Below are 23451 nucleotides of genomic sequence, written 5' to 3'. Positions count from 1 at the left end.
GATCATCCACACTCATGCTACAAAAGCACATGGGACTATTATCAAAAGTAAGGGTGACTTGAGACTTCCCTGATGGTCCAGTGGTTCGACCCCTGGTCAGGGAATTAAGATCCCACATCCCACAGAGCAACTAAGCCCATGTGCCACAACTACTGAGCTTGAGTGCCTCAACTAGAGAGACTGTGTGCTGCAACTACAGAGCCCACCCACCCTGGAGCCTGCCCGCCACAACTAAAGAAGAGAAAACCACACACCACAACTAGAGAGAAGCCCGCGCACTGCAACGAAAGATCCCGCGTGCCTCAGTGAAGATTCCCCATGCTGCAATGAAAACCCAACACAGCCAAAAATAAATAAATAATAAATATTTAAAAAACACTAAAAAGGGTTACTTAACCCAATGTAATATTGTTCCAAATCCTCAGCTTTTTGAAGGGAACAAACTCTAAGTCAAAACAATTAATAAAACCTCCACGATTTCAGCAGATGTATAAATGGTTTTGGATACCAAAACCATTGACCAGTAATTACATTTGTATTTGAAGAACAGATTGGATGATGTTCAAAGTCCACATGAAACTGACATCTGTTTCAATGTAAAAGAACAAGCAATATGGAATCAGAATTTTAATGCCATTTGCTGAAATCTGTAATATCAGGGGATATCCACAAGATCTTTTTTCTGTGGACAAAAAATTAGTGGCTGCCTCTATGAAAATATACATTATAGTCTTTTGAACCCTTTTAAATTACCAAAGTTTTTCCTTGAATTATATTAGCTTCAAATAATACTCACAAACTCTCACCACTACTTTAGCAATATAAGAGCTGCAAATATTCCCAGGTACTATTCTGGCACATTGATGAAATTAAGCTGGATCCAAATGGCAATGATCAAGGGCTACGACTAGATTTAAATCACATTGAAAATATGACAAACACTAATGCCATTTATCCTAATGTTACTGTTTAAACTGTCATAATATTTTTTACGCCATCAATCAATTCCTTCAATGAGCCACCTAAACAGTATAACAAATAGAAATGGATAGCTATTTGACCATTTAATTTTTCAGCTAATAGAGCAAGCTGACTACCCAGTTTTTCAAACTCTGTGGTCTTAGTACACTCACAAAATAATTCAAAATTGGTAAAGTCACAAGAAAGGCAACAGGAAGACAGCTGAAATACTATATGCTGTGACAAACTGAGAAATATGTAGTAAATGACCGAGGAAATTATTCTATCAATGTGTTAATTGATATTACTCATTACCAATGATTAAACACAATATGTGCCATTGCTGTGCAGGAGGCTTTAAGAGCCAATTTTCAACTTTCTGCCTTCTCTTCCCCTGCTGCTACTCCAGTAATGCTTAAGATGATGGATGCCCCAGCAGCCAGGATTGCTGGGTGAAGAGGTATGGAACAAACTCCTTCCCCAGCCCCAGCCAACTTGTGATGGACATATGGCAATAAATGAACATTTGAGGTTAAAAGTCATTAGGATTATAGGTTTGAGAGCAATTACAATGTAAATTACCCTACTGTGACTGATTTAACCAGAGACAATGCCTAATACAAACTCATAAGAGCAGACTCTTTGAACTTTCAGCCAGTTTAATTGAAAAAGAACATCAGAATAGAACAGAAATATAATTGAATGTTAGATATATTTTAGCTGAAATATTACTTAAAAGCTATTCCACCTTCACTGATTTGAGTGATTTTTATGATAATTTTAAATTAGAAAACTATAAATCATTCAAAAATCCCCATATGTTGAAATGGTGTAAGAGCATCTACAAAGTCACAGCCAAGTTGGGATAGTATTTGGGTTGCCTTCTACTGTGGCTTGCTCTTTCTGGGAAAAAGTTGTAATTAGGAAACTATCCCAGATAACATATATTACTGGCAGGGATGTGGTGAAAGGGGTCCTTTCCTATGTTGATTGTGAAAATATAAAATGTGATAAGCATATTGAAAAGCAATATGGCAACTGAAAACAACATATTCCACCTCATCAGCAATCCCAAATCTGGGACCTTGTCTTGTAAGAAAAACAAAACAAAAACAGAAAACCACCAATATGTACAGAATGATGAAGAGTGTTATTTATTTCTGCAGTGTTTATGATGGCCAAAAAGAAGAGTCAAAGTGAAAACCCGTCAAAGTGCTTGCCTGGATGGATTATGATTAATCAGGTAGTAACTCTTGGGCTTTGAGGAGAATAAATTAGTGTTACATAAGTTGACCTGGAGGTGTTTCACTGAGATATTGTCAAGTGACAAAAGGCACAAAACAAGAAAATTATTTCAACATGAATCCATTTTTGTGCACCAATGACAATACTAATACAAACTTACACTAGCAGGGATCTCACCAACAGATATACATTGAATGTTGTCTTTTTTTTTTTTTTTTGCAGTACGCGGGCCTCTCACTGTTGTGGCCTCTCCCGTTGCGGAGCACAGGCTCCAGATGCGTAGGCTCAGCGGCCATGGCTCACGGGCCCAGCCGCTCTGCAGCATGTGGGATCTTCCTGGACCGGGGCACGAACCTGTGTCCCCTGCATCGGCAGGCGGACTCTCAATCACTGCGCCACCAGGGAAGCCCTGAATGTTGTCTTTTGTTACTCAGCCCCACACCTGCCCCCCACCCCCCATAGTCTTCTATTACTGAGTCATCAGAAACCTGAAATCTACAATTCTAAGATTCCCTTGCAAACTAGTCTTCTCAGCTTCTTTGCTTGATGGGTTCTAGTTACTTTCTGCAAATATGAGAAAGCTGCTAGTTAGGAACTGAAAGACATTTAACCTTTGGCAGTGGCTTTTGCATGCCAGCTTCAACAATAGTGACTAAGTAGCAGTATATATCTATCTATCTATCTATCTATCTATATATCTATCTATCTATCTATATATATATATGTAGTTTCATACCCTTCAAATCTATGCAGTTCTTATCTTTCAACCTGCCCTAATAGATGTGAACATTCAGATAAGCATATCCTTGCTTCTTTTGGCTCCTGGACCACTAACCATACTCCAACCTAGTCATACTTCCTGATCCAATAGTGGCTCCAAAATTTGTGTGGAATCTTTGCCTTTTGCTTTACCAGGAACAGATTTTAATTTTTAATTATTCCAACTTATCAATTTCTTAAGTAATTTATATTAAACTAAATATGTTAATAAATTTCATGTAATATCACTTTGGAAATAAATCACACAAAAAAGATTTTGCAGTGATTTAGCATCATTAGATTCAGATGTTATCATTTTTCAATAAATAAGAAAATTTTATCATATGGACAGTATTAAAGCACATAATTATGTACATAATACTTTTTTTAATCAATAAGCCACCTTGAACTCCATCACATACATAAGACATTTAAGTATTTTTTAAATAAAAATGTTTGAAATATTTAAGCCATATTCCATTAATGGATATGATTCCATTGGATTTGAAGTAAAATTTTCCCTTTTAAGCAATATACTACATTTCAGTCTAGGAAACACTTGGAGGAATTATTCTTTAAAGACTCTAAATGTAAACTTATAAATAAAAGTCCTTATTTTGATTTATATAACAGATTCTTTTGGTAACACGAAAGAATATAAGCAGACAAAAAAAATCAGAGTATTTTGATTTTACAATTAGAATGGCTAAAGTGAAAATGAGAGCCAATAATTATGTTGCCAAGGATGTAAAGCAACTGGAACTTTCATCTCTTCTGGCGGGAGAGTGAATTGGTACAATCACTTTGTAAATATATGTAACAGTTTTTACCAAAACAGAACATGTGCATAACTGTAAAACTCAGCAACTCCACCCAAGGAAATGTATATGGATATGTATCCATAACAAAAATGTATATGGATATACATCCAATATATGGACATATATGGGAACCCAATATATCAAGGAACATATACGAGAATGCTCATAGCAGTGCTATTTTTAATGGTCAACAATTGTGTTGCAAGTTATGATAATAATTACCCTTGGCAGGGAATAGTGCTAGTGAAACTGAGCAGGACATTGTGGGGCCCTCCTGGGTATAAAAGCCCTTCTGTGTCCCCAGTTTCTTGTTTGTAGAAAAAAGGCTTTAGTCTCCTAGGACTTCCCTGAGTTACAAAGAACAGACTCAAGCAGTTAATAATTAGGGAAGTGAAGGAATGAAGAAACAAAGGAAAAGCAGTCAAGAAACAATAGTTTAGGGATAAAACAGAGTCCTAGTTCCTTCTTAAGGAATACACATAACAATCTGACACATATCTTTGATTTGTTATGCAAAAACTAAGATCCCCACCCAGGTGGAAGATGGTAACTGTATGCTGACCACAAGCACATAGAACCAAGACTGGTTGGAACCAGAAGGTTGATGATTAACGTCCCTGAAAGATCACCCTGTTACCTCACCACCAACCAATCAGAAGAAAGTCCATGAGCTGCAACCCTCACTCCAAATGTTGCCTTTAAAAGCCCTTCCCTGAAAGCCATCAGGGAGTTTGGGTCTTTTGAGCATGAACTACCAATTCTCCTTGCCTGGCACCCTGCAAATAAATGCTGTACTTGCCTTCACCACAACTCAGTGTCAGTAGATTAGCTTTGCTGTGTGGTGGGTGAGCAGACCCAAGTTTGGTTTGGTAGCACTAGTAAAGAGCAAATCAGGGGTCTTCTGATATATGAATGATGCTCTGTTTCTACTCTGGGCACTGTGAAAATGGGATTGTTCACAAGAATCAGCTCTGCATATTTGCTGCATTCTGTTAACTTAAAGAAAAAGGAAAAAATTATGCAGAATTTTATTAGTAATCATAATTCATTGAAAATGCTACCTTAAAGATTATCAATATTTTACTGAAAGCCACAGTACATCATTCAACTTTATAAAAATTTTGTTTCTTTGTCAGTGTGTAATAAATTCTGACAGCCCATTTATGTAATGCAAAGTAAAGCTATGAGCACAAGTTAAATAGTTTGATTACCTCTGACATTTTAGCTTTGAATAAATCTGTCTGTGGGTTATAGAGTACTGCTTTCATTTCTCTGCAGAACCATCTCTGGGATAGAATAACTCACTCAAATCATTCATGTCACCTTTGCACTAGTACCTGACATTCTAGAGATAGAATCACTATCAGAGAACTCTCATCCCTTGACATTTGCAATTATTCATATCAGGAAGCCCTTTCAAAGAGTTCTTATTTCTTAAAACCTTTATAGAACATTATGCATCTCAAAGAAGTGAAATATATCCTTTTGCCTTAAATTCATAATTATGTAAGTCACTCCCCAATTCCAAAGCCCTTTTATCCATTTTTTTTTTTTTTAGGAGAAAAATGGATACCAGATAAAAGCAAGCAAACAGATAATTGAAAACCAACTCCAAACAATGAAGTGTAACAACAGACTATCTCTTGGCTGTGTCATTCCCTAAACCTCATTTAGAGTAAGAGAAGACTTTATGATAAATTGATCATTTTGATAATTGAAAAATTAATTAAAAATACTTATGAGCCCTAAGAAATAAACTGCGACACACTGAAGACAATCAACATTATTATATTATTTAAAAAAATGTAATGTGCTGATTTATATGTGTCAGAATGCTAGAGGATGGTATTGTCTAGTCATTGTGTATCCATTTCTTCCTCTACTCCACTTTCTTCTTTTTCATTGTTCCTTCACCACTCCATCTCTTGTCTTATTACCCTTTTTTCTAGTCCTTTATCATTTACCAAATAGGTATCTGGACTGTTTACATGCTAGATGCTGTGCTAAGTTTTGGGGATATAAGGACGAGATCTTACAATCTAATGCTGCATTTCAATACAAGCACACACAAATTAATGTAGATGTGGCCAGTAAAGAAAAACAAAACCAATGTATGATGACATTAATTTAGCAGGACATGTTACTGCCCAATATGTGTCATAGCAGTAGAACTTGAAATGGGAAACAAGAATAAAAGCAAAAGTGTAGAAAATGGGATTTCTATCAAAGAGACATGGGATCTAATCCTGGCAGTGCTCTTTTTGAGACTGATGTAGCTGCCAGTTGCAGTATCCTAATCACAGATTCCTGTGGCATTGTAATCAAGTTTTCCTAAACAAATCCTATGTTCAACAATGCCTGACCCCTCCTGGCTCCTGTTCATTTTCCAGTCCTGGAATTCCAACTTTCTCATTGGTTCTGAGAGCTTTCAGAAATCTATTTAATGAATTCATTTTTGGTTGAAATGAACGTGAATCCATGTCTCTCGCTTACTTCCAGGAATCCTAATTACCAGGTGACATGCGGCAGCTTAACCTTCAAAGCCTCATGGGTAAGAAAGCCCTTCACTATCAATTATGTTGGTAGCAAGCTAAATTAACCCGTTTCTTTCCAGCTTTCATCCATCCCAGGATTAGCAAAAAGCATGGTGCACATGCATTTTATTCTCTGATGCTAAAACAATTTGATTTTACATTTGTATTGTAACTCCTTGTATTTCAAATGGAGACTCCAAAATTTTAAAAAGAGATTCCATGACTGAGGATTGAGGGAGACTGGAAGCATAATTCTCATGTGCTTATCAATGTGTCTGTGCCTAATGCTTTCCAGTTTATGGGCATGTTGATAAGAAAACAAATTGAAAAATGCAGAAGGTGGAACCAGCCTTGGCTATCTCCCATGCACATTTTACCCACAGCTCTAGACTCTTTATTCCACTTCAGGCAATTTCAAGGCATCCCTAGGCACAAATGAAAAATACAGGCCGTTTTTTTCAATACAAGAATATCCAAGCATTTTTTACTGTATCCTCCCCAAATACTGGATATCAGTAAAATAATCATAAAAATCCAACTTAGTAATGAAATGTCTTATGTCCAGAATTAATTTGTTTATTCTAGTTAATGTTCTTATAAAGTTAAATTGAGCTAATGATCAACTGAGGATGAGAGTCATTTAAATTCAAGCATAACTTGAAATGCAGGACAAAAAGCCCTTGAAATACTTCCTTGTTGTCTCCTTCTTTTTCCCCATGTGAGAGTCTACAGAAATGATTATTGCTGTGCTTCAGTTATCTGTCTGCTACAATGGGGTATAATTAAACCCTATCTCTGCTGTATGTGTAACTGTAACACAATATACCCTAATAACTTTATTTTGTGGCTGAAAGAATGTAAGAGGATGTTTGAAAGAGTCATTTCTGATTTTTATTAATTCATGTTTGGTGTTTGCAGTAGTTTATTCACTGCTTCCCCCTCTTCAGTTCTCCTAACTTGCATCCATCCAATAAAATGACAAAACAGACCCTTTCTGTCAGTTCTTTGACTGCGACATTGTCCAATTAAACTTTCAGCATTCCATAAAGACTAAAGGCTAAATTCTTTACACTAAAATTCTAAGCAAATTGTATTGGTTAGGATTTATGCACTAATCCATCTACAAGGCAATCTCTGCCCTAGTAAATCTCATCCACTTGTCATCACATAGTACAGTTTTTGTCTGTGTTTGTTTTATTTTCTTCTTTCTTGGGGAGACACTGACACATAAAACAGAAAAAAATCTACCTTGAACAGAACATAGACTTCCTTGTGAAATACCACTTTTTAAAAATGCTAATGTCAGACATTTCATATTATTTAAAGACACATATAATTATATATATTTACTACTTGAAATATTTTTGTTTCTTAATGAAGAAAGTTTAAAGATGAAAGAAGATGGCAAACTACATGTATGGGGGTACACATGGAGGAATGATGGTTATACAGGTCACTTATTCACTTGCAATTTCACTATACTCCTACTATGCACCATGTCTATGAGACAATGTCGACTGAGTCTTAGTCCCTGTAGTTGATGAATTCACAGCTTAAAATAAGAAAGATAAGAAAAACAAGAAGTAATTAACAAACTCCATGGTATTTCTATGACATATTGATGCACAAAGCATTATTAGAATGTGAATAAAGACACAAGACAGCTTGAATCTGATTGAGGAATAGGAGGGTCAGAAAAGGTTTCAGATGAGGCATGACATTTGGCTGAACTTACAAGTTCAGGTGGATTTTCCTAGGCAGAGAAAGGTAAAACAAAATTCAAGTAGAGGAAATGGCATGAGAAAAGGTGGGTTTAAATGATCAGATGTTGAAAACACATTATATAGAAAAAAGCAGAAGGAATAGGGGGAGAAATGACAAGGCAAAGAGATGTGTGTTAGAGGGTGAATGAAGCCAGACTATAGGTATCAAAGATTTGTTGGAGAGCTGGAGAGAAGTGAGAGAAACATAAGGAGATAAGAATGAGATCTTTCTTAACAATGATCCATTTACTAGTCATTCTGAAAAGCAGTTCTATTTAAAAACTGACTAGAATAATATTGGTCCATTTGTGGAGGTACAAAGATGGATAAAGTGTCTTGAAAAATTTTTAATCATGATCATAGAATCTTTCATTTCATTTTGAGTAAATTTAAATAATAACCCTCTATTCTTGGAGAAGCAGAAAGTGAAATAAAATCTCAGTGATCTCAATGATATTGTATAATTAACAACTAAGGTATAGGATATCTCAAACTGAACCTCCAAACACCTTTCCTATATGGGTCTGCTGATTCTACAGGTATTAATAGAGTAGACAAATAATATGCCCTCTCTTAAAATGGACTTCTTTTACATTAGCCTTTGGTGGGAGGTGGGTGTATTTCCAAGTTCGATGCATATAATACTTTAATGTTAGACAAAACCAAGACTAACAGAGATAGAAAATCAATGTCTAGACAGATAGCAAAATGCTTTAATAGGAAAGTCCAAATTCATCCTCCACTGATAACTTGGTATCATAACTCCTGAAGAGATATGACAGAAGCAAATGAACAGTGTGATTCTGGGCAGGAGGAGGGGGAATATCACCAGTGCATATACATTCTTGGGTTTATAAATGGAGGATGGAATAAGACAAGGTGAAAAAAATGACGGCTTGACAAACTTTCAAAACAATGTCCCTGAATAAAAGACTTTTCTGGGAATTTAAAAGTAGTAAGAAGGAGAAGGAAGATGAAAAAGAGGAGGAGGAGAATGAGAATTGAGGAAATACACCCAGAATTTACTTCCTCAAAATCATTTAGGCTGCATAGGCTGTAAGTCTGCTGTCCAGAATCCTTCATCACAGGGTTCAAGCAAAGAAGACCATCAAGCTTTGCATGGATCCCATCATTGCAGCAATTAAGTCTCCTTGCCCCAGGCTTAGTGATCACTTTTCTCACACAGACTTTATCAGTGAAATCTCTCATGTCATTTATTCCTGTTTGTATCAGACATCTCCAGATTTTAACTACTGTCACTAACAACTTATCTTCCACCATGTCATCATCCTTATAATAACATTCAATACTCCCTGGCCCTTTACCCACTCAACCTTCCATGCCCTTTTACTCTATATTTGAAAACTGGCCCTCCAAAACCAACCTATTTCCCTCTACTTTGTTACTTCTCTAAGGGTTCCTTCTCCCTCTTTGCCATATCTGAACCCTGGTCTCCCTTGAGGACATCATTACCCAGACACCCTCTCTAGTGACCCCTGCTTATTATCTCATACCTCAAGATGCTCATTGCTCCCTTTTGTTCCTTTAGAACATAATTCTTCCACCCCATTATAAAAAATCCTTTTCATATGAGGCTCATGACAATCAGCTTTACCATTCTCTGGCTCTCAATGCAGAAAAGTAATATTCTAAAACACTAGTTATAAAAATACTAGCTCTGATAGGCATTATATGAAAAAAAAAGTTTCATGGTCTATGGAAGGGTTCAGTAAATTATGGTGCATGAGCAAAATCTAGCCTGGCCCATGAACTAAGAATGGTTTTTGCAAACCAACATGTGTAATTAATTTGATGAGAGGGAACACTTACATGGAATCCTAATTAGGTGAAAAGTTATCCCACAAAAAATAATCTCATTCTTCTTATTGGTAGATATGTATTATAAAACATTACACTTAATTGTTATTTTACTTTGAATTACCTCAACAGAATTTTCTGGCAATGTGTTTTTCTGCCTTGTTACATTAAAACTTACATAATACTCTTGATTTTGCCTCTTGTCCTGCAAAACCAAAAATATTTACTATCTGGCCCTTTACAGAAAAAGTTTGCTGACCCTTGATTTGGGGTAAACAACCAAGAAATATTGAATTAAACAGTATTAGTTTCTTCCTTCCTCCCTTCCCTCCTTCCTTCCTTCCTTCCTTCCTTCCTCTCTCTCTCTCTTTTCCTTCCTTTCTCCCTCCCTCCCTCCCTCTCTTTCTTTCAATTCAGGATCCTTCAAAGTTTGCTAATTTCATTTTGAAACACTGAAATCCACGATATTATATAACGTTTCCTAAATACAGTTGACCACACTTTAAAAAAAAAATCAGATCTTACAGGCCAAATATTCTAAAACTTTTAAAAATGAAATTTAAAATAAGTCTTATTACCTTAAATAAAAATTAACTGGTAACTGTATCATTATTTGTATCCTTAAAGATCTATTATTTTCACAGCTTTCAAATTGCATTAACACTTCTCCAAGATATGGGTAAACTTTTTGTCAGCAAACTTCAGTAGCAATAATAAAACTCATCTGGAGAAATTAAACATCAAGGATTGACTCGAATTAATTGATTGATTTAGAGCAAAATTTTCATATTTTTCTTAAAAACCGCGTTTACAATCCACCAAATATTTAGTCACCATAACATTCTAGGCCAACCAAGCCAACACTTCTCTGTCCCAGCAGATCCCTTATTTTATTTTTCTTCACCTTTTAGATTCTCTGATACAACAAGTCAAACATCCAGAGCAAATAAATCAGATCTTCCTTCAAAGTCTTTTCAAATAACTTTTTTCTTCTGTAAAATCTCTTTATTTTTAGGGCTTCCCTGGTGGCGCAGTGGTTGAGAGTCCACCTGCCAATGCAGGGGACATGGGTTCGTGCCCCGGTCTGGGAGGATCCCACATGCCGCGGAGCGGCTGGGCCCATGGGCCAAAATCATGATTCCAAAGAAACAAACCCACTATTTCCCTCATTTAAAAAAAAAAAAAATGTATGCATTCGACTAGCTTTATCTGCATGTTATTGTGCTATAACTATTGTAGTTTTGTCCCAAGTATTTCTTGATTTATCATCTTCTGCTTCTAGATTTTAAATGTCTCAGCCATTTTTTAATTTCACTCCAACAGAATTCTCTAGTGACTAACATAGCAGATTCTAAGGACAAACTTCTTATTCTTTAAAAACTCAAGTGGCTACTTTTTTTATATATATAGAAAATGTTTTCTACATTTTACTAACTAAATTCTTGAAGGTCATCACATTTGGGAGTAATAAATGTTACCAGAACTGAATTCATGCTAACTGAATTGTTTAATAGATGTTTTATTAACCATATGATTAAAACTGGATGAGCTACCAAGATAATACACCTTGGTTTTAGAAATAAGACCCAAAGGAACCAAAGTCTCAAAAATTTACAATGACTTAAAAAGAAAGCATACTGATTAATTATATTCACGTTTATTAGTGGATGGCATTGCATATCTGCACATGTAGAAGAATCATACTAATTTTAATGGCTTTTTAATATTTTATTATCTTATGCACCCTAATATATTTTATTAGTCTCATAATGATGACTTAAGTTGTTTCTATTCTTTTATTCTGCTTTTTAAATTGTAAATAACATTCAAGTGAATTTTCTTTTTATGTGTTTGGATCTACGTGCAATATATCCACAGGATAAATTCTATATTTAGAATTGCTAGATATATAGTACTATATTTCTTATTGGATATATTCGTAGCCCAATAAGAATGTGTGTGTGTAGTTTATGTTTATTTTTGATTTCTAATTTAATACCTTTGTGGTCCAAGAACATATTCTGTTTGATTCTCATTCTTCTATACTTACTGAGGCTTGTTTTATGACCCAGTGTGAGCACTTAAAAATGCCCTGTATTCTGTAATTTTTGGGTATAGTGTTCTGTAAATGTCAATTATGTCATGTTGATTGATTGTGTCGAGCAAATCTTTTATATCCTCACTGATTTTCTGTATAGTTGTTCTATCTTTAACCGGAAGACAAGTGTTGAAATTATCAGCTAAAATTTTCAATTTGTCTATTTCTCTGAGTTTCTGAAATCTACTAAAGTATATATCTGCTTTCAATCTTTTCCTGGCTCTGGAGAATTATTACTTCATTTTTCTCAGAGACTATAGTTTAGGCTGTGGTCGATTCAAAATATCATAAAATATAGAGTTTCTTTTCAATGTTCAGTTTCTTTGTTGTTCTTAAGAAGGAGAGCAAGGGGAGAGCTCCTCTACCACACCATGTAAAGGATGCCTGGAGTTATTTCTGACACAAGGAATCTTGACATTAATGCAGAGCACAGTTTCTCTCAGAGAGTTCTCTTCATGCTGTTTACTAAATAACAGTAAATCACTAGAATACTGAACTTTTCCTAATTGGAATTTTTATACCTCAGGGGTTGTGTAGCATGGGTCACATCTTACAATAAAACACTACTATAATCTTATTTTTAAAGTTTTCATTTAGACCATTGAAGGAATATGACTTGACCGCACTGTAGGATAACCCTGTATGGTTAAAAGTAAGAATAATAGATATGCAAAAGCTTAGCTGCAATGAAACAGAAAGAGTCTAATATTTAGAAACCTTCACTGATCATCATCTATGTTCTTTCTCCATTCAAATTGTTTGCTTAGCAGGAACTGTCCAAAGTATTCAGTACATTGGATTATGTATGATCCAGATTTATAGTTTAAAAATGTGCAATCCTAGAATCTCTCTGGCTCTTACTCCACAATATATTATTTAATTCAATGTTAGGAACAGCATGAGACAAGAAGTGCTGCAGAAATTGCTATTTATGTTGGAAAACAAACAAATAGGGGAAAAGATATGGCTGTTGCATTTACCTCATTATTACTAAATAACTCAAAATTGCTTAAATATAAGTTAAGGGAAATATAGGGAGTTTATTACAGTGAGTTTTTATGGTTATTCTTTCTAGTACAAGTCTGCTAACACATTTTATATTTCTAGTTTGCTTTATTATCTTTTCACATTTGGAAATAATAGTTATAGTTTTCTGTTATTAAAAGTATAAACAAAAGAATTAAAGCATGTGATTGCATACAAGTCTACTCTATTTCTTTTCATATTGAGAGCTTCCTTACAGTCAGAGGAACGCCTTTAAATAAAGGTCCAAATCTTGCACCAGTATATAACTCCAAAACTCAACTTGCTGGTTACTTCCTCTAGGAAACTGCTCCATCACCTCAGAGAGGATTCCCCCTGCAAGGTGAGGTCCATGCTGTACGTGTTCCCAAAGGTGAGTATTCTCACCTTTAAGGCTATTTTCTGTGAATTCCTGGAATAGATATTGTGCCTTTTATATCTGTAATAAGTAACAAGTTCATAAGACCTAGATAGAAGCTCTATAAAATTTTATATTTCATGCTGGATTAAACCAAATGAAGCACTTTAAATCAGGATAAAGACTACCACCTCCCCCGAGAAGAGATAAGTACATTTCTGACATTCCATCATTAAAACTGGTACTTTATATGACAGTATTGGTTTCCATTTGATTTTTATAAATGTTGAATAAAACATTACAAACATAGCATAGGAAAAAGGCATTCTCAAAAAGCATACAGTGAATTGATTTTCTTTTCTTGCTTTTTAATTATTAATATTATTATTATTACTAGATAAAAGCTTGGCAATATTTCTAATCACTCTCTAGATCTAAATCTAGGTCAGGGCTGGCCTCATTTAGAAACTGTCAGCGTCTAAGTATCTTCCATTTGCATATGCTGGCACAGGTTACAACATCTTCTCTAAGCAGCTTCTCTTTTATTATTTTCAATGGAAAACCCATGCCTGCTAACTCCATAGTTCAATATACAGTTATACATGCTATCAGAATTACAGAATTTGAGCTCCTGCCTTCAGAGAGTTTGTTTACAGTCCAAGGCAATCATCAAAGTCAAGTCAACACATACTTACCAAGTGACTTCTGATAAGGCCTGTGCAAAGCCTTTAAAAGCAATACGAGTACAGCTAACAGTATGCAAGTTGCTCAGTTTTCTCCTTACATTGAAATAAGCAACACTTGATTGGAGGGAAATAATCTGAAATGTGTGCTTATAAAGGATAGTAATTTCATTTTCCATTTCTTTTGGAAATCTGAATTTGGTAGAAAAGTCATAAATATGCTGTTTAAATAATTACAAGACACTAAGATTTACATTGCACAGCAAGGCAAATTAATTTTCTTTTAAATTGTACACTGTAATTGCATATTTTTTCTTTACACATGTACACTTATACTGTTACCATATTTTACTTATATGAGAATGTATTTCCTGTCACATTTGCCTACATGATATACTAATATAAAAATACACCTGAATACAATGCAAATGTATCAGTCAAAATGGTTGAGATAGTTTAAGGGTATTTGTTAAATCCAAACATAGTTATCCTATTATGGTTCATCAGTTATCCCCAGCCAAAATATTGATTATAGAAAACATATTAGCTTCTTGATATTGATTTTCCTGATTCCAATCTTGAAGTGAGACCCATTAGACCTTAGGTGTGTCTAATACTAGAATATAATAAGAAGGATTGCTTTTATTATTTCCTGGAACTAAAAATACAATTATTAGATTTTGTCCTGGGTAAAATGAAAAAGTAACCTTGTTTTTCATTTATCACCACTAATGAAAATAAATGGAGTTTTAAAAAAGGTGCAAATTCATTTATACAAGAAAAGGTCATCATGAACAAACACTTGAGGATGTTATGCTATAAATTTTCTGGCAGTTTTCCTGCAACAATGTACTACCTAAGAATGAGCACCACACCACACACACCACCTTGAAGAACTGACTTGAAATAGACCTTGACTCTCAATGGCTGCTTTTCTTTATTTACTTCTATGTCACCTCTGGTATGTTGGTATGCTAGGACTCTAAACCCCAGACTTTCGTTCCAAATGTACATGACACCAGCAGCAGGGAGTGAATGTGTGTGCATATGACTATGTGTGTGTGTAGTGTGTGTATGAGTATGCACATGTATATCTTATATTTGCAAATGCTTATCATGTATTTCTTGAATACATCTTAATGACAATTAAAATGATTACTTTTATACTGGAGAAAAACACACTTAATGGCATATGAAGCAAAATCATATTGATTTTTAGTAGGGGACATGAGATTTCAGCAACATGTTTGAAAAATGCTACCTTAAACATCTGCCTTTAAACGAAGAAGGGTTAAAGTCACCCTGGAAAAGTCAATAAAATTGTTCAAAATGTTTACATTAATTAATGAAACTAATTAATTAGTTAAATTTTCATTAAATCTTAATGAAAACTTAAGCAGTTACACCAAAGAAATTAAAACTCTCCTAGAGGCAATGAACCATTGCTAATCACTTAAGATTTTAATACAATTTTAAGGTAAATCTCTAGTAAGTAAAAATGTAGGTGATAGGAAAGTTTGATAAATTTTATTTGTATTTGGAGAATTACCTAAACATTACGTTCCTCAAAAATATAGATAATAAAATGTAGAAAAGTGATTTCTCTAAACACCTAAATTGTGATAAATTAAGTAACACACTGGATATTTTTAAAGCTTTATGCCATTGGAAGAATGGGTATGGTGATTTTATTTTATCCTGAAATAAAATATTTATTTTATTTATCAAAGAAGGAGTCTACCTTATGTTAAGTGTTCTTATCACACAAAAAATTAAAGAGGGCAGTAAACATCTTTTGGAGGTGATGGATGTGTTTATGCCATTGAAGGTGCTGATGGTTTCATGGGTGTATACTTATTTTCATCTCAAGTTTTATAGTCTTTTGTATGTATTCAATGCAAAGTACAGCCTTTTGTATGTGTCAATCTTTTATTTGTTTTTTGTTTATTGTTTTTTTTTGCGGTACGCGGGCCTCTCACTGTTGTGGCCTCTCCCGTTGCGGAGCACAGGCTCCGGACGCGCAGGCTCAGCGGCCATGGCTCACGGGTGCAGCCGCTCCGCGGCATGTGGGATCTTCCCGGACCGGGGCACGAACCCGTGTCCCCTGCATCGGCAGGCGGACTCTCAACCACTGTGCCACCAGGGAAGCCCTCAATCTTTTACTTGTACTCAATAAAGTGGTTTAAATAAATTAAGAGTCTAAAATGAGATTATTTGCAAAAATATGTAAAAACATACATATAATATATGCATAATTTAATTTACTTGAATAAGTATTTATAAGACAATTTTTATTGTTGGACTGCAAATTTTAGATCTCAGTTTAAAACTTGATGTGTTCATCTCTTAAATATATTGTTATCTATCAAATCAGTTCTAGATTATACTAATGGCCTCTAAACCTAGCTCTCTGCCTTTGGACTCAGTTACCTACACTCTATTTTAAACTTTCCTGCCAGACCTGTCTTTTCAGGAATGATTTCTTTTCATATTATGCCATCCTCAAAACCTTCTTTGGCATCCCATTATCCATGGAAACAACTGTTAGCCTTTCATTAATTTCTTATTAAATCTACATTTTGCCTTGTGCTAAGATGAATTTTACGAAGAAGGAAGGGGGAGGAAGATGAGGGGAAGACAGAGGCAGGGAGAGAGAGAGAGAGATAAAAGGAGACAGAGAGAAAGAGAGAGAGAAGAGAGGGACATTTAGCATATTCTTTCTTCTGTCTGCTCTGGAAAAGACTATAGGTCAGTGGTGGAAGACAGCAATGTAAATAAATAATATAAAATACTGTAAAAATTTGAAATAAAATAGAACAATATTAGAATCTTGAGAAGTAAGCAATTCACTTAGATGTAGAAATGCTGGGGAAAAATTACCAGAGAAGAAGAGGGAAAGTATTTGACAAAGAGTTCTGACGAAAAGAAAACAATGGGTATAGAAAGGGGAATCACTCGGAGCACAAAGCAGCCCTGTGTCACCTTCTGGAAATTACAGAGTTTGGTCCAGGTAGAAAAACATCTGTGCTGTGTTCTGTGATGAAGTGTCAGGAGTCAGATGATGTGACACCTTAGTCACATCTTGTGTGTCACATCAATGACATTGTGTGGCATCTAAGTGACATTTCATAACCTTGTGGGAGCTGCTAAGGATCTGCATTGTTAACCATATCTCTGCAGGTGTGAATTAGAATGGCTAGCAATTGAAGAAGGGACATTAGAAAATAAGCTGCAAAAATTTTTAGGGGAAAGATGATGAAATTCTGAATTAATTATGTTATTACATGAAAGGACAAGTGGGAATCAAATTAATAGCTATCATTTATTGAGTGCTTACTATGCTGTGATAGCTAATTTTATGTGTAAATTTGGCTGAGTTATGGTGCCTGACTGTTTGGTCAAATACTAGTCTGGCTGTGAAAGCAGTTTGCAGATATGATTAACATTTACAATCAGTTCATTTTAAGTAAGCAATAATGTGGTTGGTCTTTATCCAATGAGTTGAAGGCCTCAGGACTGCAGCTCAAGACTGATATTAAATCTTATCAGAGTTTCCAGCCAGCCAGACTGCACCCATAATTGTTTGAGGCAGGTTCTCAATCTATCTCTCTCTGAATACACATATACATATATAGCTATATACACTATTAATACTGTTCACTGGAAAATCTTGACTTGTGCACATTACTTATCTCATTTAAACCTCAAGCAAAACTGGGAGTAGTTATGATTTTCTTTCATTTTTAAAATGAGCAAGTTTAAGCTTAAAGCTTTCAACCTTCCATAAGTCACAGAAAACAGAATCTGAGCTTGAATTGAGTTTTTTCTGATTCTAGAGAGTATATTTTAATCAATGAAATATTTTTTCCTTCTTATGCTCAGACTTCATCTGATTTTTAGAAGCTTTCAATTCTTACAGTAAAATTATAGATAAGGTATATTTAACTTTTATATATGAATCTACATGAATTAATATAATTATGACTTTTCAAATGTTCTACAATGAGTGATTTTAACTTTTATAAGATGAAGTTATTTTGGAAAGAAAAAGGCTACGCCCTCTTAAACCAGCATTATTTTCAATTGAATGACTAATATATTCCTTCCTGCTTCAGTATCCACCATTTCTTTTTATAAAACATTTGCTACAGCTGAAGTGGTCTACTCACTGCCTTCTCTAAATAATACATGCTGTATTGTGTCGGGTTTTTTTCCCACAAAGTTGGCCACAACCAAACTGTTTTCCCCTACACCTAGTGTTACTAAAAAATTCTCCATCCTTTGAATTCTAACTCAGACCCTCTTTATCTATAAATTATGCCCAATCTCTTACCTTTCTTCTCTATAGCCAAAGACTTATTTTACATCAAATAAAACTAGGGAGTGAGAATTAAGGATGAAAAAAATCAATTGTTCTTAGTTTATAAACACTACAGGACTCTGATTAATTTAATGCAAAACTAAAGTATTGCAGTGGCTCATCTCTGGTATAATCATATCACTGACTTTTGCTGATGGCTTCAAATAGTGACAAAGCCTGTCATATTCACATGAAATGGACCGTTAGCCATTTGCAGAGATACGCCCTTTAATTATATTGAATTTATGTTTACTTGCACAAAAAATAACCTCAACAAGAATGGAACTTATCCCAAAATTTTCCCAAATGACTTTGGAAAATGCCATTACAAAGAACTTAGGCTTATTTCTCAAAAAAACTAGTAACACCAAAATTCCTGAAGAAGTTAAAATTCAAGTGACACATTTTTTAAAATCTTTTTAAAACAGTAAAAATTAACACCTCTAAAATACTATATGCTAGATACTTTTCAAAATGCTTTGTATTTATACATTAAATACCAGAATAGCATTATTAGTAAAGCATTGTTATTGTTACCATTTTAAAGATAAGAAAACTAAGTCATGTAGAGATTAAGTAATAGTCTCAAAATCAACAGCTAGTAAGTAATGGATGAGGATTCAATCACCTGCAAAATGACCCCCATCTATGATTTTTGTAAATTTTTAGTATTCTTATGATTTTCTCAAATATATTAAAGAATAAGGAATCAATAACAAATAGGAATCATTAAAGAAATTGCATACAACTAATACTATTTCCTTTAGGGTATAAAACTTATTTTGGCACAGATGTAGGTTGCTCTCAGGCTTGGAGAAAAAGAGTCATTTAAAACTAATCAGAGTTTTATACATTTTTCCTAAGGACTCTCCAGTGACACGAACATGAAGTTATTTTGGGTTTCTGTGTTCTAACATTTTGTGTGTTTAGAATGCCTCTGGCCTAATGGACGAGCTCTCTTGTTGACAGCAGCAGAGTGAAGCAGTAGGACTACAGCGCCTGCCCACTTCCTGGCGCCCACTCACCACTGTGCATCAATACACTGATCCTTGACTTCTCTGAATCAGACCTGCATCTTCATATCTAGCATATCTTATGCAGCTTCTGCTGCCACTCTTCAGGAATATCATAATGGAATGGATCTAAAGACAGCCCTACATAGGTATATTAAACACATTGTCTTAAATGTCTAAAATAGACACAGGATAAATGCAAATATACTGTCTATAATCTATGGTATTTGAACCACTGCAATATATTTTCATTTTAAATTACTGACTTGTTTTCTTCATAATAATTTAATCAATTATTCAACCATTTAGTGTGGATAAGGCAGTGAATACACTGTGTTATACAGGATTTCTTTATAAAATGTAACCATAAAGATGTTCAAGAAGCTTCAGGTCTAATGTCTGGCAACTTTGTATATGTTTCTCTCAATGTTATTGGTAAACCTTTAAGGTTTAAATAATCCCAGTTAAATATAGAATATAATATTTAGAATTATATAGAATGTAATATGAGGGAGGTCAAAAAGCACAGCCATATGCTTTCATTTTACTACTGATGAAAATGAGGTGCCGAGAGGAAAAATGATTTGGTCAAAGTCACATAACCAACCACTGGCCGAGACTCTATCTCAGGTATATTCACGTCCAGAATATTTCAGGGTCCAGAAGTTTTTTAATGAAAAGATGCATTGTTTAGTTATAGTACATTATTCCACAGCTTTATTGTGATGTGAAATATCTGTTTCACCAATTAGCTTAACAAAGTATTTCTTAGATTTATAAAATGGAATAAAACTAATAATATGCACTTTGTTAAGGAAAATATTTATATTTCCTAAATTATCATAATGAAATGATGGTCATGGGAAATTAGAAAACATACCTCAACCTACTCAGCTGTTACTGAAGCAGCAATTCTAAGTAAATACAGGCAAACAAACAAAACTAGAGGATTCTAACTTCTGTTAAAGGTTAGGGTTGGTTGATCAGAATTACTAAAGGCAAATAAGAGGAACATATTGATAAGAATATGAAGAATTTCAATTTACTAAAAGACGTATTTAACATTTAACCCCCCTCATTCTTAAAAGCATAGTTCAAATTATATAATGTAAAACCTACAGAACACTAAAGAAAAAGACCATATATCCACCATCACTACTAAGGAGTTAAAGTCTTATGTACTTTAACTTATTTAACTTTAACTTATGTATTATGTAAAACATAATTATGTATTAAGATAGACCCAATAGGCACATATAAAACACTGTACATATCGCAGGGAAAACATTTATAAAAGTTTATATTAAGCCATTAATCAAGTCATCATTTTCTAAGTGACTGTTACAAAGATCTGTTTTTGAACTTTACAAATTAGTTTCAAAACCAATTTCACACTTTTGTAAATTTAAAAACAAACATCAAAATAACACACCTGAAATAAGAATATGCAATAAGTATTTTTAAATATTCTAACTAAATACTATTAAAAATATTACTAACAAATTGTTGGATGAAGATTAAGCAACATTTAAAGAAAATTCTATAGCCTTCCATGTTTTATTGGAAAAGAAAAAGAGAACACTAACATTATACTAGGAAGGATCAAATAAATTTAAAATTTGGCTTTTTGAGAAGACAAATGTGAAATTTATAAATATCAACCAAAGTTGATCATGAAAATAAAATACTTATAAATAATATTAGGAAACAAGAAAAAATACAGCAACATATGCTAAGATTAAAAGAACACTAAGAAGTTATAAAAATATTATGCTAAAAATTTGAAAATTTAGGTGAAATGGACTTTTAGAAATGCATAAATTACCAAAACTTATTCAAAAATAAATCTAAACCTTACTGTTACAATCATAATAGAATACATTTTTAAAAATCTTCCTACAAAAAAAGAAACTACCTCACCATAACTAGGCACACTAATAGGGTAGCTAGTGCAAGAAGAATTTAATAAATTAGAAAGCAGAAAAATTGGAATGGAAGAAGCAATAATGTCATTATTAACAAATAATAGTCTGGAAAAACTAGGTGTTCCTGAGGATATGGAACAAAGGGGATTCTCACATTGTTGCTAGTAAGCATACAAACACACAAACAATTTAGAAATCAATTTGGCCATGTGTAGTACTTCTGAACATGCTCAAGCCATACAACAAGCAATACAACTTCCTGAGCAATTTTCCCTTAAAGTCTATATTCAGGCACCCATGAGACACAAGAATATTGTGAAGCTCAAACTGCTTTTATACATCAATCATTCTCTTTTTGAGTTTGTGATAATTCCAAAATATATGAGAAAAAAGTCTTAAGAGAACATTGTCAAGTGTAGACTTCCATCTTAAATTTTTGCCATGAACATTGCTTTAAGAATAAATAAAACATTATGTAACAGAAATTTTACAGAACTAGGCCTTAGTATTCTTGGATCTCTCCTGGGTTTCATTATTAACTAGCAGTTTAATCACACATTATAAACTTTTTTCTTTTTAATTAGTTGATAACATTATACTGGTACCATTTGATAAATTCTTAAATTAAAATACTAGATAAAAGATATTAAGGTAAATTAAAATCATCCAGTATAATAGGACAATTTTTACGAGTGGCTTCTGTAAGCATTTTCCATAGGGCCCTGGCTGACAGTACTCAGTGCATACCAGTGCCTGTGCTTACCAGCTGCTGCCCTTGGACGCCCCAGGCCGCGTACTGCAAGATGGAATCCTCTACTTCTGGAGGATTTAACTCCCAAACTTCCCTTGAAAAAAGGTAAATATTTTTACATGAACAAATTAACACCTACACCAACAATTTAGTTGGACAGTTGCTCATGGAAACCAGAAAATCAAAGAACTTACCTAGTGTGTATATTGTAAATCACATATGAAGCAGTATACGAATAATGAAAAATCTGAAAAAAAAAAAAAGCAGCGTTATAGACCCTAGTTTGGAATAAAGGCTCCATCTTAATGGGTATATATGTTTTTGATAAAATCCAGGAAATCTAAAATTGGTTTTAGAGAGAATTCAAAATGTGAAATATTCTAGTTCTGGAGTTTATTACCCTTTCTGAGCCTCACTGTAATAACCTCCTAATCCTTCTTTCTACCATCAATCCCATTCCTTACTCAATCCACTCTATATTTAGTATGATTCTGAATATTTTGCTAACTTGTTTAAAATATTCAGTGATTCCTCACTGCCTATAAAATAAAGTTCAAACCACTTCAATGATATTCAAGGGTTTTGGTATTTTGGGTCCTACACGTTTTCCCACCCTTAACATCCACTACTTCTTTTCACCTAGTCTATACTTCAAATACCTTAAACAAATTCCTTCTGTATATCCCGAGTAACCTGAGAATCTCTCTCTCTCTCTCTCTTTTTTTTCTTTTTTTTTAGGACATCCTTACCCTCACTCAGGTGAAAATTTCCCCTCCTTCCATTATAGCCTCTGCATAGCCTTCAATAGAAATCAGTCTCACAGTTTACTTTCAACTCTTAGGACAATTCTCACCCTGTAACGTAAGTTAGATAAATATTTTAAGTACTTGTTTCTTTTTCCCACTAAAATGTTGTCAGGTCCAGGTGCGTATTACCTTTGCATCCTCCACATTACCTTATATGGTGTCATGTTTGCATGCAACATGCAATCAATATTTGTTGAGTAATGATTCTGATGGGGAAAAACTCTTGCAGCTTAAAGTGTTTGTGGAGATAAAATGGGGTAACACCCCAATCACTTGATAGAAATAGTTGAAAATTATATGTTAAATAGTTGGTTGCAAGTATGTATCTTCAAGAGACCTTAGTGCCATCTTATAAAGAGCCTTGTTTCTTTTTAAAGGGCATCTTCCCAAGGATCACAGCATCCATGATGGGGTGACATTAAGGAACATAGTGGATGATGCAAAGATATCCCTATATTTTTGTTCTTACTAATTAAAGATGGTGGAATAGTAGAATACAGAGGAATGAGGAAAATTGCAAAAGACAGGTTAGGG

The 23451-nt window shown here is 34.1% G+C and overlaps 1 protein-coding gene across 2 annotated transcripts in view; it reads right to left on the bottom strand.

Annotated features, from left to right (window-relative positions):
* DPP10 (dipeptidyl peptidase like 10) overlaps positions 1–23451 on the bottom strand; it is a 681887-nt gene that overhangs the window by 143429 nt on the left and 515007 nt on the right. For both annotated transcript variants that reach the window (XM_007456345.1, XM_007456346.1), the window contains exons 6-7: positions 22306–22358; positions 22124–22205 (exon numbers count right to left, since the gene is read on the bottom strand). In XM_007456345.1, coding sequence (XP_007456407.1) covers positions 22124–22205; positions 22306–22358 — 135 coding nt within the window. The remainder of the gene's footprint in view (positions 1–22123; positions 22206–22305; positions 22359–23451) is intronic.

The sequence above is a fragment of the Lipotes vexillifer genome, unplaced genomic scaffold (assembly GCF_000442215.2).
Source record: "Lipotes vexillifer unplaced genomic scaffold, Lipotes_vexillifer_v1.1 scaffold3, whole genome shotgun sequence".
NCBI lineage: Eukaryota > Metazoa > Chordata > Mammalia > Artiodactyla > Lipotidae > Lipotes > Lipotes vexillifer.
This window is presented reverse-complemented; position numbering and strand designations above follow the sequence as displayed.